The 16,859-nt window shown below is 49.9% G+C and overlaps 3 protein-coding genes across 7 annotated transcripts in view; 2 read left to right on the plus strand and 1 right to left on the minus strand.

Annotated features, from left to right (window-relative positions):
- The window catches only part of PPP1R10 (protein phosphatase 1 regulatory subunit 10), a 37,244-nt gene extending 23,590 nt beyond the window's left edge, over nt 1-13,654 (minus strand). The window contains exon 1 of the mRNA XM_040250162.1: nt 13,456-13,654. The gene's annotated coding sequence lies outside the window, so the exon portion shown is untranslated. The remainder of the gene's footprint in view (nt 1-13,455) is intronic.
- Nucleotides 35-12,738, plus strand: ATAT1 (alpha tubulin acetyltransferase 1). Of its 5 annotated transcripts, none has more exons than XM_040250186.1 (13): nt 38-181; nt 645-705; nt 818-909; nt 1,034-1,094; nt 1,473-1,586; nt 1,751-1,852; nt 6,847-6,892; nt 7,012-7,080; nt 8,645-8,716; nt 8,884-9,127; nt 11,816-11,895; nt 11,987-12,029; nt 12,377-12,738. In XM_040250186.1, the coding sequence occupies exons 1-13, from the start codon at nt 75-77 to the stop codon at nt 12,549-12,551; spliced, it is 1,266 nt and encodes a 421-aa protein (XP_040106120.1). In that variant the 5' UTR covers nt 38-74; the 3' UTR covers nt 12,552-12,738. The 5 variants fall into 5 exon arrangements, with proteins under 5 accessions (XP_040106123.1, XP_040106122.1, XP_040106120.1 ...); XM_040250187.1 differs by lacking the exon at nt 38-181 and adding an exon at nt 188-472 and having other exon boundaries at nt 12,377-12,731; XM_040250188.1 differs by lacking the exons at nt 11,816-11,895; nt 11,987-12,029; nt 12,377-12,738 and adding an exon at nt 9,629-10,834 and having other exon boundaries at nt 36-181.
- On the plus strand, nt 12,875-16,693 carry CUNH6orf136 (chromosome unknown C6orf136 homolog). The gene is made up of 6 exons (XM_040250228.1): nt 12,875-13,162; nt 14,489-14,890; nt 15,165-15,253; nt 15,432-15,632; nt 16,237-16,306; nt 16,395-16,693. The coding sequence occupies exons 1-6, from the start codon at nt 13,091-13,093 to the stop codon at nt 16,506-16,508; spliced, it is 948 nt and encodes a 315-aa protein (XP_040106162.1). The 5' UTR covers nt 12,875-13,090; the 3' UTR covers nt 16,509-16,693.
- The last annotated feature ends 166 nt before the right edge of the window (nt 16,694-16,859 follow it).

The raw sequence follows: 16,859 nt of genomic DNA on the forward strand, positions 1-16,859 counted from the left end.
GGGGAAATACAGATTGCGGTGGGAGGGGCGGAAGTGACGTCGCGCGGGGCGGGTCCGACCGCGCACAATGGGCCATGGAGTTCCCGTTCGATGTGGATGCGCTGCTCCCGGAGCGGATCACGGTGCTGGACCAGCACCTAAGGCCCCCGGCCCGCCGACCCGGAACCACAACGCCGGCCCGGTGACATCTCAAATCTTCCCTACGGCCCTTCTCTCCCGGTTCCACTTGGAACCTGGTCCAGGCACCACGCCCCCTTCTCGGGTTGACTAGTGACCGCTCCTTTTGATGTCCTGGCTCGCCTTTTTGGTGACCTTTGACCCTAGACCTTGTGGGGTTGATCGGGGCTTGAATCTGCCACCTTTCACCGCTTGGCCTAATGCATGGTCGCAACCGAAGGATATGGTTGACCTGCCCTTCCTGCTTCCCCACAGTAATTTTAATGGAGAAGGGAGTGTACCACCCTGAAAGGAGGTGTGGCAAAAGTTTGGGTTTCAGAGTAGGGTGGGAAATTGGATTGGAAGACTCCAAGATAGAGGGAGGGCGTGAAGTACTGATCTGGGGTTATGGCCCAAGTTCCCAGGGAGTGATTGCCCAGGACCCTTTAACTCAGTGACTGTCTGACTCTTCATCTCTCTTCCTGTAGTGTTGATCTGCAGCAGCAAATTATGACCATTGTAGATGAGCTGGGCAAGGCCTCTGCTAAGGTACTGGGGAGTCTACATATGGTAAAGGGGAGGCCTCTGGGGACAGCTGGTAAGGGAGGCAGGGGTCCTTTGGAAGGGACTTTTGGAAAGTGTGTCTTAAAATTCCTGGCAGGCCCAGCATCTTCCTGCTCCCATAACCAGTGCATCCAGGATGCAGAGTAATCGCCACGTTATGTATATACTCAAAGATACTTCAGCTCGACCGTGAGTGTCAAGTGCTCTTCCATCCTGTGCTTAATTCCTTCCTCCCCCAGCCCCTTTCCCTGTTTTGACTCTACCTCTTCCAAATAGGTGGTCACTACAGCTTGTTATTTTCTTTGTCCTACAGGGCTGGAAAAGGAGCCATTGTTGGCTTTCTTAAAGTTGGATATAAGAAACTCTTTGTACTGGTGAGTGTCATTGGAGACTGAAAATCCATATGCCTTGGCTCCTGAGACAGAAGCGCTGGAGGTTGGAAGGTGGCAGTAATGTTTGAGTCCTAGAAGATCTTTTTAAGTTAAAAATTAGTATTGGCTGCTCTGGATCTTCATTGGGGGTGCATGCTCCTTGTTGCAGTGCAGGGGCTTCTCCTATTTGTGGGGCATGGGCTTTTCTTATAGCTCTGGAACAGAGTTGTGTTGCATGGGCTTAGTTGCCCTGCAGCATGTAGGATCCTAGTTCCCTGACTGGGAATGAAACCTGTGTCCCCTGCATTAGAAATCGGATTCTTAACCACTGGACCGCCAGAGAAGTCCCTAGAAAATCTTGGTTGTTCTTTCACCTCCTAGGATGATCGTGAGGCTCACAATGAGGTAGAACCACTTTGCATCTTGGACTTTTACATCCATGAGTCACTTCAACGCCACGGCCACGGACGAGAACTCTTCCAGCATATGTTGCAGGTATTGCTTACCTCTTCGCCAGCTCTTCCCAGAGGCCTTCAGTCCTCCCAGAGGCCCTGCCTCCCATCCTCCCACCCCCACCATGTTCCCATATCCTTCCCAGGATTCCTGTTGGCCTGCTTTCCCCACACCTCCTCCAAACCTCAGTCTCTTACTCCCTGCAGAAGGAGCGAGTTGAACCACACCAACTGGCCATTGACAGACCCTCCCAGAAGCTGCTGAAGTTCCTGAATAAACACTACAACCTGGAGACCACCGTCCCACAGGTTAGAAGTTTCAGAGAATAGATCCCCACTGAGCGTTCCCACTGAATTTACCTAGTCTTTGGGGGCAAAGAAGAGGGACCTTCCAAGTAGTCCCTATTCCCCATTGTATGCTGCTGCTGCTGCTAAGTCGCTTCAGTCGTGTCTGACTCTGTGCGACCCCATAGATGGCAGCCAACCAGGCTCCCCCGTCCCTGGGATTCTCCAGGCAAGAACACTGGAGTGGGTTGCCATTTCCTTCTCCAATGCATGAAAGTGAAAAGTGAAAATGAAGTCGCTCAGTCGTGCCCGACTCTTAGCGATCCCATGGACTGCAGCCTACCAGGCTCCTCCGCCCATGGGATTTTCCAGGCAAGAGTACTGGAGTGGGTTGCCATTGCCTTCTCCGCCCATTGTATAGGACTTCTTTTATACAGCTAAGCTCAGGGGCGGGATCGGGGGATACCATCTCTCATCCTGGAGCTGTTTCATTATCATCTCATCTATTTTTATTCTTCATCCTGGACTGTTGTGTACACCTAAAAGCATGTTTATACCCCAAACATAAGTCAGTTCATTTTTATCTCTTCATTTTCATATAGACCATTACTTAGTCAATCAAGATTTAGTTTAGTAAGGGCTCAGAATAATATACATTCCCTGTCTCCAGAGAGATTTGGTTTATTTGGGGGGAAGGTGGTTTGTTTGTAAGTAGATGCAATATAATGTTGCTAATACTGTCTGTCCATTCAGCATATATTTATTGAGCACCCAGCAATATTCTGGGCTTTAGGAATACTTCATTCAATAAAACAGAAAAAAGTCTCGGTTCTTACAGAGCTTATATTCTAGCTGGGGAGACAAACGTAATAAACAAGTAGCTACTCTTGTCGATAAGCACTCTAGGAAAACAAGAGCAAGTAAGAAGGTTTGGGAATGCCCTGGTGAGGACGGGAGTGTGTGGGGTTGCAAGTTTAAATGGGATAAGCAGGAAAGGCCTCACTGAGAAAGTGTCACTTGAGCAGTAACTTAAAGAGGTGAGACTATGAGCTGCTAATACCTGGAGGGGGAGCATCCCACGCAGAGGAAATGGTTAGTGTGAAGGTCATGAGGTGGAGTGGGCCTATAAATTTGGCTGGTGTGGCTAGAGCAGTGAGTGAGTAGGGAGTGTTGTAGAAGAGATAAGAGCAGTAACAGGGAAGGAAGGACACTTGGGGCCCTGTAGGTTGTTGCAAAAACTTTGGCTTTTACTCTTAGTGAAAAAAGGAGAGCCATCATAGGGGTTCGAGCAGAGGGGGAATATGATAGGACTTACTTTAATATTCATTTGGCTGTGCCGGGTCTCCATCAAGGCTGTGGGGTCTTTAGTTGTGGCGTCTGGGGTCTTTTATTTGTGGCACGTGGGATCTAGCTCCCCTACCAGGAATTGAACCCAGGCCCCCTACACTGGGAATGTGGAATCTTAGTTACTGGACTCCAGGGAAGTCCCTAATGTGACGTACTTTAAACCAGAGCACTTTGCTTATTAAGAATACGCAGAAGAGGAGTGAGAGTGCAAGCAGATTAAGAAGCAACAATCCTGATGCTAAATGGTGGTGGCTCAGACCAAGATGGTGGCAGTGGAGGTGGGAAGGAGTGGTCAGATTTTAGGTATTCTGAAGTTAAAGCAAATAAGGTTTCTTGATTGATTGTGGAGAAAAAAGAGAGGGAGTTAAGGGTGATCCCAAAGTTGTTGGCCTGAGCACTTGGAAGGATGAAATTGCGTCACCTGAGATGGAAGGAAGAGCCGCTTTGGAGGGGGAAATAGTGGGAGTCCACCTTGAATATGTAACTGGAGATGTCTGTGGTGAGCTCAGGTTCAGTACACAGTTGGCTGCTCCCATAGTGTTGGGAGAAGAGGTTTCAGGTGGAGAGTTTTCAGCACCTGTAGGATACTTAAAAGCAGCGAGACAGGATGAGAGTCACCGTGGAGTGAGTTACCAATCCAAGGACTTGAGCCCTCAGGCCCTCTTGGAAAGTCTGGGAGGAGAAGTAGCAGCAAATGTAGCCCAGAAGTGACTAGCGGAGTAGATGCAAAATTAGAAGTGACCTGGAAGGCCAGTGAAGAAACTGTTTGCAGAAGGAAGGAACAGCCTACTGAGTCAGATGCTGCTGATCCATGAGGTAAGAAGAGGTCTGAGAAGTGACCATTGGATTTAGCTGCTTGAGGCCACTGGTGATCGTGACAGGCAGTTTCAGCTCAGTGGTGGGTGGAAGCCTGGATGGAGTGAGTTTAGGTCACAGTGGTCCCCAGCCTTTTTGGCACCAGGGACTGGCTTTGTGGAAGATAATTTTTCCATGGACCCAGTGGAGGTGGGGGAAGGGGGGAGTGGTTTCAGGATTTTTCATACGCGTTACGTTGATTATGCTGCCGCTGATCTCACAGGAGGCAGAGCTCTGGCAGTAATGGGAGCAATGAAGAGTAGTATAAACACACATGAAGCTTCGGCTTGCCTGCCACCGGCTCACCTGATATGTGGCTGGGTTCCTAGAAGGCCATGGACCTGCTGTGTGGCCCAGGGGGCTGGGGACCCCTGGTTTAAGAGATTAAGAAGCTCAGAACTGGAGACAGCAAGAATAGGTAACTCTTAAATCCTGGTTTAAGATCAACAGAGATAGAGCAAGAAATCCTGGTTTAAGATCAACAGAGATAGAGCAAGAGCTCGAGAGGGCTGTGGATCAAAAGAGTTGATTCTTCTTAGCTGCATAAGAACAAACAGCATAAGAATGACTCAGAAATTTTGATGATGTCAGAGAAAGTGGGAAGAACTGAGAAAATCAAGAGAACTGCTGAGGCAGTGTTGCTGAGTGGGCTTGGGATTGGGTTAACAAGCGAGCCTTGGATAGGAGCACAGACAGTTAATCCATTGTAATGTGATTCATTGATGTGCTTACAGAGGAAGCATAAAGTGAGTGCTTACTTGGGTAAAGGAAGACTTGACTTAATCTTGAAAAGTGTTTGTCAGCAGGACAGAAGTGGACAGGCTAAAGTGCTTTTCATGCAGGAAGAAACGTGAGCAAAGTCAGAGAGGTATTAATATACTTTTCGGGGCACTGCAAGCAGTTCTTTGTTTGGCTGGAGTGCTGAGCATATGCTTGTTGGAGGAGAATAATGTCATGGTAGACATTACAGCAGGGTCAAGGCAGGAGATAGACAGGGTCTGCTTAGAATGTGCAGGACATCATTTCTCCATTAAGAGGCAGCAGAGAGCAACAGAAGGAACATAGTATCAGTATCTGGCATCAAATGTATTACCCAAGTAACATGTAAGAGCAGGGCACTGTAGAGTGTATGCATGCTAAGTCGCTTCAGTCATGTCCGACTCTGTGTGACCCCATAGTTGGCAGCCCATCAGGCTCCTCTGTCCACAGGATTCTCTAGGCAAGAATACTGGAGTGGGTTGCCATTTCCTTCTCCAACAGAGTATATAGATACAGGTAGATAGATAGATAGTATCATAACAACTAATGTTTCATGAGCTCTGTGTGGTATCTACATTGCATTATCTCTGTTGATCCCTGTTGATTTCTTTAAGGTAGTTCTTATTGACCCCATTTTGGGTTTATGTAGATTAGGGACTTGACCAAGTGTGAACAGCTACTGTTAGAGTTTGAATTTGAATCCACAGCCTACTCTGATGACTACACTGTATTCCTGACTGACATGGCTCAGCTAGAATCACGAGTCTGGGGTTTGAGTCCCAGTTCTCCCCTGTGTAGCTACTTAGCTTTGGGCCAGCCATGTCTCCAAGCATGTATATTTCTAGTTTTCTTGGGTATATACCTAAGAGTATGTAAGAGTAGAATTCCTGGGTCATGTGGTTAATCCAGTGTTTAACTTTTTGAGGAACTGAGAAACTTTTTCCACAGTGAATGCAGCATTTTACATCTCCATTAGCAATGCATGGTAGCTCTAGTGCCTTGACATCCTCACCAAAATTTGTTATTTTTCTTTTTATAAGAGCCATAATAATGGTTGTGAAGTTGTTTCTCTTTGTGGTTTTGATTTGCGTTTCCCTTTTGACTCACGATGTTGAGCATCATTTCAAGTGCCTGTTGGCCATTTGCATGTCTTCTTTGAGAAATGTTCAAGTCCTATGCCCCTTTTTAAATTGTGTTTGTTGCCTGTTTGTTCATAGGTTGGAAGAGTTCCTTATGTTCTAGACACAACACCCTTATTAGATATATGATTTGCAAATATTTCCTCCTGTTTATGGGGTTTCATTTTCTTGATAGGAAATCAATGTCCCATTTAAGAAATACACCATTTATTTCTTAAACAGTGTCTGAAGTAATCAAAATGTTCCCTAATGTTTCCTTTTAAGAGTTTCATAGTGTTAGCTCTTACATTTAGGTCTTTGATCCATTTTTTTCTTATTTTGTTTTGTTTTCTTTTCTTTGGCCACACACTTTTCTTTTCTTTGGCACACAGAACTTCCCTAACCAAGGATAGAACCCATGGCCCCTAAAGTGGAAGTGCAGTGTGTTAACCACTGGACCACCAGGGAACCCCCTTTAATCCATTTGTAGTTTTTTGATCCAAATTCAGTATCTTGCATGTAGATATTCAGTTGTCCAAACACCAGTTGTTGAAGAGGCTATACTTTCCCTTTTGAAAGGTTTTTCACTTTTATTGAAAATCAGTTGACTGTTTCTGGACTCTTTTCATTCCAAGGGTGGGTCTGTCTATCCTGTGTTTCTACCACTGTTTTGACTACCATAGCTTTGGAGTAAGCTTTGAACTTAGGAAGTGTGAATCCTCCCCAAATTTATTATTCCTTTGTTAATCCTGAAGATTATTTTGGCTATTTGAGGTCCTCTGCAGTCCAGCTTTAGGGTCAGCTTGTCAGGTCCTGAAATTCTGACTGAATCTGTCAACAAGGACAGGAAGGCTGGCTTTTGTTCCTCAGGGTTCTATACCCAAGTATGTGCTGAGTAGCTGAACGGACAACTATTATTTCTCTTGTTTCTTCTTACAGGTGAACAACTTTGTGATCTTCGAAGGCTTCTTTGCCCATCAACATCGTAAGTTTTATCACCTGTGTGTGTTGGTCAAGCAGTTGGGGTGAGGGGATGGAAAGAGGTGAATTCTTGGTCCCTCCTGGCCCCCTCACTGAGGGGCACCGCCGCTTCCTTCCTCACAGGGCCCCCTGCTACCTCCCTGAGGGCAACTCGACACTCTCGTGCTGCTGCGCTCGATCCTATGCCCGCTGGTAAAGCTGCATTGAATGGGTGGATCTGTAGTGCTGTGATGGCTAGTCACTCTGGAGGCCACCAGGAGCTCAGTGTGTGATCTATGGGCAATTTGAGAGAATTCTAAAGCAACCCAAGTCTCCAACAGATGGGAGCTCGGTGTATTTTATACTTGGCAAGACTTTTTAACTAAGCAAGCTCACTGGGAGCCTGTTTGACCATAGGCATTGATGGAGCCTCTTGCTGCTGCAGGCCCATCAAAATAGGCCAGAGGCATGTTCCTTCCTAAACCCCTCAGGCTCTTGTCAGCCACTGAGCGACAGGCAAGGGCAGTCTCCCCTTCCGCTTCCAGTCATAGAATAGTGACACGAATGGTCCAAAGCTTAAATACTAGTTTTTGACGATAACCCTCAGAATTTGTAACACTTCCAACCAAACAATGGAGAAACCTAGCCTAGGAGGTACTGAAATGTTGCCCAGGTTCCTCATTCCATCGTCATCCACACACATGCTGCCTGCCGGGCGAGTCCTACCCTTTCTTCCTTCTCAAGGCTGGGGGGTGCAGCCTTCTGCTGGCTGGGCAGTACACACCTGCACAGAAGGGCCCCCTTTCTGAAGGAGCTGCTCTGTGGCTAGTTCTCACCTCCTCTGTGGCCGGGAAACAGAGTAACCACCACCCAGACAACAGTGTCCCCAGTGACTAGCATCCACCAGTATCAGGGAGGGAGAAGCAGTTCATATCTGTGACTGGCTTTGATTTCCAAGACCTCCCCTCCGTCCAGCTCCTAGTGACCAAAGGCTGTGAGAGGGAGAGAGCCAACAAGGACAGTGAAGACCAGGTCTAGAGGGGAGGGGACACTAAAGCTTAACTGGATCCACTCGGCAGTCTCCTTTGCCACACATGATGGAGAAAGAACCTCTTGAGAGGGAAAGGGAAGGGCAAGTAGAAAAGAGAGGAGTTGGGAGGCTGAGCTTGGATAGTCTGTTAGCCTCCCATTTACTTTCTCTGGTAGCTCCTTTCCAGATACCTGTGTTTTTTCCTCATCCTTTTTTTTCCCCCCCTAATAAAATGTAAATTTCTTCCTATCTTTGCCCTGGAAGGAGAGGTTCTGCCCCACCCCAACCTCCCCTAACCTCTCCACAGCAATTCCTGATTAACCAAGGGCTTTGTCCATCTCATCTAGAGGGACCTGGGGTCCTCGTTGGCCCGGCTGGGACCATTCCTCTGCCCCCGAATCCCAGGGGGGCCTGACAGCGTCCACTGACAGTAAGAGCTCGCCTCCCTTGGCCGCCCTTCTCCTGTACCTCCCAGGCCCCAGAGTCTCCCCTGGATCTTTCCCCCAACTCTGCATTCGGCCTACTCCTTCTGGCTCTCCTCAAAATGCTCCAGCCTTCCCCCGAATTCCCTTCTGGTGTGATGGCACTGCCACAGAGCTGCTTCCACGGCGGAGCTGACGTCTCCTTGCCCAGGAGGAACTGTGGTGTCAGGGACCAGAGGTTTGGGGTTGCGGGGGTAGTGGCCGGGAGGAGGGTGCACAGTGCGTCTCCCCATGCTCACCTCACCTGTGTCCTCTCCACTCCCAGCTCCAGCAAGGAAGCTGCCGCCCAAGCGAGCAGAGGGAGACATAAAGCCATACTCCTCTAGTGACCGAGAATGTAAGACTGGGCGGGGGATCTGGGCCTGGGGGGCCTCAACCCAGGGGAAGGATTTGTTCTCTCTTAAGGCTCTGACTTCTCTTTTTCCTTCCCTGATCTTTGCTCTCACGACTCCCTTCCCTGTCCTTTTTCTTCTTTCTCTGTCTTGCTCTTCTTCCTCCCCCCAGTTCTGAAGGTAGCTGTGGAGCCTCCGTGGCCCCTGAACAGGGCCCCTCGCCGTGCGACTCCTCCAGCCCACCCACCCCCTCGCTCCAGCAGCCTGGGAAACTCACCAGAACGGGGGCCCCTCCGCCCCTTTGTGCCAGAGCAGGAGCTGCTGCGTTCCCTGCGCCTCTGCCCCCCCCACCCCACCGCCCGCCTTCTGCTTGCTACTGACCCCGGGGGCAGCCCTGCCCAGCGGCGCCGCACCAGGTAACAGGAGCTGGAGAGTTAGGGAGCCTCAGGACTGTCAGACAGGGCAGTTAGAAATGGCAGAGGGCAGTGTAAATCAGACATGAAGCAATGGGACAGGAGGATTGGAGACTCCTAAGATGTTTTGAGAATATACTGGAAGATATGTGTGGAAATGGTCTGGAAATAAATTACAGTTAAGGAGCAGAATAGGACTTAGGGGGAGCCTAGAGATTCTAGTGCCTAGAGGAAGGTTGGGAAGAACACAGACCCACTGGTGGGGGGGTTGGGAAATCGTGGTTTAACACTTGCTGGGAGGGGGCAGGGTCTCTGACACAGCCTGGGGAGCCACTGGCCCCGGCTCAGTGCCTTGTGTGGCAGGAGCCCACCCCGGCAGGCAGGGACTGGGCCTCTCCTTGATTTCTCTCCCCAGCTTTCTCTTCACCTCTGACTTCTCTTTCTGTTTTTCTCTCCCCTCCATTTTCCCTCTCCCCCTCTCCTGTCCATAACATCCTTCCCCAGTTCCCTTCCCCGCTCTGATGAGAGTCGATACTGACAGACTGCTAACCCCCTCCCCTCCCTGGGAGACCTGGTGAGGGTGGAGACCCTTCTCCCTGAGAACCCCAGACCCAGTCTCCCATTGCATCCCCCAGCGTCTAGGGGAACTTGACAAAAACCTGTAGGATTCCCTTTACCCCTTTCTTGGACAACTGGGTGGTCAGGGTCCCAGGTGGCCTAACACTTCATAGCTTTTCTTACCACAGAAAGCAGCCCTTCTCTCCTAACTTGGGCTCTGAACACTCCCCCAGACAGCCCGATTTGCTGCCAGGCCTCTTGGTTGGGCAGCTCATACTAATTATCCAGAGAAGCACACTCTTGTTTGCTGTCAGATTCTAGAACATCATGGAAGGTCCAAAGGCCTCCTCTGCCAGGGAAACCTTTCTAAAAGAGTCTTGTCCATGGAATAATTCCTGTAGTCCCTCTGCACTGTCTGCGGGTAGCTCTAATACTGCTTTGTGCTACCGGCTGCAGCTACCCTATCAGCCTGCTGATGCCAGCCACTGAACGTACTCTGCTTCGTAGCAGTCCGGTCAGGTAGGACAGGGACTTGCCAGCTCCCCACGGGATCCACTCAACATTGCCAAACTCTTAATCTCCACATGTTTCGTGTATATGTTAATCTGTCAGGACCCCCGAGCTGATGTCTGCTGTGGGACTCTAGACTCACCACGCTTCTATAGACACTACCACCTCTGCAGGTCCAGGTCCTCTGAAGGAGTCTGTTTCTTGGCAGCAGATCCCAGCCAACACCCTAGGATCACTCTTAGCCAAGTTTCAGAAGCTAAGCCTGAGTCTCAAGGCTCTATTAGCTCCTGGAATACCCTCTCACATCCATCCCTCCCCGGTAGCTAGATATGCTGATAGATTCCTGTCTTGTGAGATTGTCTTGATGATGATGGGGGAACTCTTCCTCTGGCCTTCCTCTCTTCTTTCCTCCATAGCAAGAATCCTCCCCTGCTCCATACCCAGGCTATAGAAATCCTTCCCTCCCTACCCTCTGGATGTGTGCTAGTTCAGGTACCCCTAATGTGTTCCCCCAAATCCTTGGGAGCAGGATCTCCCTCTTTTCTGACTCACTCCTTTTTCTTCTCCCTCTCAGTGTTGTCTGAATAAAGCGTGAACTCTTTTGTGTTTTTTAAATGGACATTTTCAGTGAAAAAAAAAAAACCAACCCAAACAAACCTTAAGGTCTCAGCCTCGTTTGTGCGTCACCCTGTATTTTCCTGGGCTCTCAGGACCTCTGGCCCTCTTCTTCACCTCTGAGATCTGCAGATCTTCCAGCAAGGAGGCTTAGAGCTCCCCTCGCAGGATCTGGTGTCTGCCTGTCCCCATCTTCACTGCTGGATTTTCTCCTGCAGATTCTGCCTCCTCTAATGTAGTCACTGGATCCCTCCACGTAGGCTTCGGTATCTATTCCTCCATTCTCTCCAGAAACCTGTAGCTCTCTCTCTAGTAACTCCTACTGTTTACCCCGGGCCAGCCCTTGCTGAGATGTTAAGATTTACTAACATCTCTAGGAGCCAATTAATTGCCTTCTGATAACAATCCCCTAATTGTTTCTTGGATTATTCTTCTCTAAACCCTTGGATCTCTTAAGGCAATCCTTTTCGTAAATTCAGCCTTGCCACTCCCTCTTCCTCTCTGGCTAAGGTATCCCATAATTAAGGTAACCGTGTTTTCCAACTCAAAACATCAGAGCACCTGGTTCAGCAAACTTTTTTTGCCTTTATGTGAATCCATTTTTTGTTTTTGGCTGCACTGTGTAGCTTGTGGAATCTTAATGTCCTAACTGGGAAAGGAACCTGTTCCCCCTGCAGGGGAAGCACAGAGTCCTAAGCACTGGACCACCAGGGAATTCCCCTGAATCTTTTTATAACATGATTTCGATCACATTTAACCTTATGGTTAACACATTGCCTCAGCTAGAAATAATAAAGCAGCAAATCAGAACTGCTCCAGAAAACCTTGGGGTATACAATGCTCTCCCTACCCTTTTCTGGGGCACAACTTGTATTAAACCCCATAGGAATGTTAACTACCCCCTCTCTGTTCCTGTGCTGTTCTTTTATTCTTCTCCCCTGATTCCTCCATACCCACTCATCTTTCATCCTGTAGCCTCTTCCCCATCATTTCACATTTCTTCTACAGCGGGACTCCCCCAGGGCTGGTAGCCCAAAGCTGCAGCTATAGCCGCCATGGGCGGTTGAATTCCTCATGTCCCAATACAGGTAAGTTACTCATCTCCTTACCCTCAAATCAAGTAGGCCATAGTCACTACCTACTCCAGCCTTCCCATATACATGCCTGGTATTTCCACAGGCAACCAAGAACTGAAGCAGGGGGAACAGGAAACAGAGAATAGGTGAGGTCTGAGCCCCTTCCCTGCCAGCCTCTCACAACCTCTGACCCCTTTCTAACATCACTCTCAGCTACTTCCTCCTCCTAAATCTCACTCTCTGAACTGGACACCAGCTCCTCCCACAGAGCCTTCCACCTAACATCCTACAAGCCTCTTTCCCCATAGGTTCAACTCTGGTGCTTCCCTTTGGCACCACTCGGGGGGGTTTCAGGTTTGGACATAGCACCAGTGGTTCCAGCCTCATACCCCATCATTTGTCCAAGAGCCTGACAGACCTTGAAGAAGCTGTGCTCTTAATCCTCACTTTAGTACCCGTGTAACCCACTCTCCATCTCCCTCCCACCTACTAGGTGTGCCATTGAGGAGCAGGTCTTGTCCCAGCATGAGTCTGGGGAGGAACCCATGCACACAGTTCCTCCACAGGCCCAGGTTCCACCAGACCAGGCTTGGACAATGGGTGGGGACATGTTCAACGCCAGGTTCATTCGAAACTTGCATGAACGTCGCAGCACCAGGCCTTGGTGACCGCAGCCCCCTCTCACACCTTCAAAGTCATTATTATTTCTATCTCACACAGGACCTAATCAAAGCTTGCCCTCACCGTGGATGTATTCATTCATTCATTTATTCATTCTACAGGCTTTTTTTTAATCAGTGCCAAGTCATTTGTATCTTATTTTTAACCAGAGCAATAAAGTATTTTTTACCACGAGCGTTACTGAGAACTGCGGATGTCGTTATTTCAGTCCCACTCCTCACCCATCAGCGCCCACTTTTGTGCAAGCGTACAGGTGAGAGCCGTGCTCTAGGCCGCTAACTTACTGCGCAAGCGCCCTGAGGCTGCCTCCCATTCGGCGGGCGCAGGCGCACTTGCTGTAGACCTAGCGCCTCACCGCCTCCCTGGAACCCGCCGCTGTGCGCAAGCGCGCAACATCTCCTTTCCCTCCCCTCAGCCCCTCACCCCCCTCCTTTCCCCTTCAAGAAGCCGGCTCCGGGGCGCGCTCACCCCTGTGAGGAGGCCGGAGGCCGGACACAGGAGGCGCTCTCTCCATTCCCGGAAGATCATGTACCAGCCCAGCCGGGGGGCGGCCCGGCGCCTCGGCCCCTGCCTCCGCGCCTATCAGGCTCGTCCCCAGGTGAGAGCCGAGAGGAAGCGGGAGGGGAGAGGAGGGGGCGGGGAGAGACCCTCCTCAGCCGGCGCGTGGGGCGGGGCGCGCGTCCCGTTTCGCGCAGGCGTACTGACGTCCCACCGCTGCTTCCCACCTGTGCGGAGCGGCGCGTGGAGGGGCAAGGGGCCTCAGGGACGGGAGGGCGGCACTGCCAGCCCTGTCGCGCACGGGATGTCTGTCTCCCGGATCTTGGGGGGCAGGCGGGGTTGAGGCTGGCGCGGTGGGGCGCGTCCGCATTTCTCCCGCGTCTTCGCGGTTACCTGTGTCTGGAGGTGATTTGAAGGACAGAGGGCGGAGAGGTTCGCGGCGCCTCCAGGGAGCCGACCAGACGGACCTGCGGGCCGCGCTCTGCAGCCCACGCATCTTGCACCGGGATAGCGGTCCCGGCGGGAAGGCCGGCCCGAGTGGACCCGGTTCGGGCCCTTGTGTCCGGGCGGGCAAGATGGCCACGCCCCCGGCGGAGACGGCGCCTCCGGGACACCGTCGGGGACAGAGGTACCCGCGCGGCCTGCCCGCCTTCCCCGATAATAAGACCCCTCGGGGCCTCCTTGAAAACGAAGGAGCTCGATTCAGGCCTTTGAGTGACCTCTGCCTCATCGCAGTTTCAACATCAGTAACCCAGGGGCATCATTAGGTCCATCCAGCCTTTAACAGTCTCCTGGGCTTTTTCGTGTCATTAGAGGAGCCCAGCTTACATTTATATACTGCTTTACAGGTCGCAAAGTTTTATGAACATTCATTATCTCTTAAAGCTCTCATTGTGATTCAGTGTGGCTTCATCGTCCTTATTTATAGGACATTTATGGGAAACTCAGGCTGAGGGAATTAGAGTGCCTCACGTTACATTATAGAATTGGAACTCCAAAGGCTCCTAGTTCCAGTTGGATGTTCTTTTCTCTGCAACAGCCGCCTCACATACTCCTGGCGTTGTGTTAGAGGCCGCATCATTTCATCCACAATATAACCAGACCTGTTTGGTATTCATTCATTTGTTCATTCTTAAGTATGCGCTCTTGTGATTCTTGCTGTAAGAGACAGACCTGCCCCCAAACAGGTGTGGAATCTTAAATCTAAACGTATTTGCTATTTTGGATAGGTATTTGTACTTAAGTCACAAGAAAGTATATCCTCGTGTTTTAAGCAGAAATGGAGATGAATTTTTTCTCTAGTACTTCGATCTTTCCTGTCAGAAGGAGCAGGTGGATTGGAAGCATGTTAATGGGCAGAGTTTGGATGGAGGGGCATTAGGCAGCTGGATTCTTACCTTTTTGCTCTTTTGTTCTTCCTCCTTAGGACCAGTCTTCTCCATGGGCTCTACCATTCCCACCCCTTTGGCCTCACTCCACAACCACCACTTCTCCATCTTTGCCTCTCTTCGGGTCTCCCCCGCCCCCAAGCCCTCCCACCCGACCGCTTCCCCCAGCTCCCGCACTGCCTCTCCCTCAGGTCCAAGCCCTCACCTCACCATGGGTGGTTCTCCCCCCGGGAAAGGGGGAGGAGGGGCCAGGACCCGAGTTACATAGCGGCTGCCTGGATGGGCTCAGGAGCCTGTTTGAGGGGCCTCCCTGCCCCTGTCCTGGAGCTCTGATACCTTTCCAAGCCCCTGGAACCGCCCACCCTTCCCCTGCCACTCCATCAGGAGATCCGAGTATGGAGGAGCACCTGGCTGTCATGTATGAGAGACTGAGACAAGAGGTAGGTCCATTCAAAAGTGGCCTTTGTCCAAAATGGGGAGAGATATAGGTAATTCTTAAAAATAAGAAGTTAGTCAGTCAACTGGATTCTTTCTCGGAACGATGAGACAGGCATCGAAATATGTTCCAAACATTTCCCAAGGAAAAGATACTCCTCGGTTTGAATTAGGGATGAGATAACCTTTCATTCAAGAATAAGGAGACACTCAGTATAGCAAACTGAGTAGGATCATCTTTTCTTTCCTCCTGGTCTCACACCGCCTTCTTCCACCTAGCTTCCCAATCTCTTCCTTCACTCCCACGACTACACTCTCTACTCATCGGATGTGGAATTCATCAATGAGATCCTGAACATGCGTACCAAGTGAGAATCCACTGAACGGGTAGGGCCTTGGGCAGGAAAAAGACCCAGTGCTATTTTCACTTATTAGAGAAGGTCCTAAGTTGCTTCTCACCACCGTCCCCAATTCCTCTGTCAGAGAAGAGTTTGGTTTTCTGATTGTGCCGTCATGAGATTTCTTCCCCATCTCTCTTCCTCTCAGAGGCCGGACGTGGTACATTCTGTCACTGACTCTCTGCCGCTTCCTGGCCTGGAACTATTTTGCACAGCTTCGGCTGGAAATTCTGCAGCTGACACGCCACCCTGAGAATTGGACCCTGCAAGCCCGCTGGCGGCTTGTGGGACTGCCCATCCACCTGCTCTTTCTTCGTTTTTATAAGCGTGACAAGGAGGAGCTTTACCGGTAAGAGAAGTGAGAAAAGAAACACATTGCAACTTTCTAATCTCACCCTTTGGCGAGTCTGCAGGCTAGTCTCCTAGACAATCCTCCATTTACCCTGACTTGACTGCAGGCTCCTTGAAGGCAGGCTTTGTTTTAGTCTACTTTAATATAGCAAAAATAGGGACTTTGAGTATATAGGAAGCTTCTGAACTCAGTTTCTTCATGTACATTACCTGGCACATAGTAGGGACTCATATACTTAATGAACAGATGAAAATAACCTGTCTCGTAAGTTGTGCTTCACAGCCTTGGGTAAAGTACTTGGTAAATTTCCAGCACAGAGTAGAATCCCGAGAAATTCTTAGCCTAAGCCCACACCGGTAGTTCCTAAACTTTGCTGCACAGTGGATTCTTGGATTTTTTTATCCAAGAATCTTTTTTAAAATATTGGTGCCAGACATCCTGACTGAATTAGGCCCAGGATAGAACTCAGGATTTTTAAAAGATCCTCAGGTAATCTAACACATAGCAAAGATTAAGAACTACTAGTTTAAACAAATGCTTGAATTAAAACTTTAGGGCCAATAACCCTCTCTCTCAGTGAGCCTCTTTCTCCCTTCACCAGGACCTATGATGCCTATTCCACCTTCTACCTGAATTCCAACGGCCTCATTTGTCGCCATCGCCTAGACAAAGTGAGTGCTAGGGCTGTGGGGGCCGGGGGGTAGTGTGCGGGGTGACAGTAGAACATCACACCAGCTACATTAAACTTTCTTGCTTCAGCTGATGCCTTCACATTCACCCCCCGCACCTGTGAAGAAGCTGTTAGTGGGAGCCCTGGTGGCTCTGGGGCTGTCGGAACCAGAACCCAACTTACACCTGTGTTCCAAGGACTGATCAGGATCTGGGGCAAAGGCAGCACTGATGACTTTGCTACGCACAAAAAGAGGCGGTGGAGGCAGCTGAGAGCCTCAGGGCCAGTTACCTCCCCTCTTCGCTCTCCTCTATTTTGCATCTCATGCTATGTAAAGCTGCTGTGTAATTTAACTTGTAAATAATAAAATCTACATGAATATATGAGATCCAATTTCCATGTCACTTTTTTCTGAATCTCAAAAGTTCCCCATGGAATTTACCTGGTGGTCCAGGGGTTAGGACTCCACACTTTTCACTGCGGAGGGCAAGGATTCAATCCCTGGTCGGGGAACTAAGATCCCACAAGCCAAGTGGCCAAAAAAAAAAGTTCCC

Source organism: Oryx dammah, unplaced genomic scaffold, assembly GCF_014754425.2.
Source record: "Oryx dammah isolate SB20612 unplaced genomic scaffold, SCBI_Odam_1.1 HiC_scaffold_11, whole genome shotgun sequence".
NCBI classification, from domain to species: Eukaryota; Metazoa; Chordata; class Mammalia; order Artiodactyla; family Bovidae; genus Oryx; species Oryx dammah.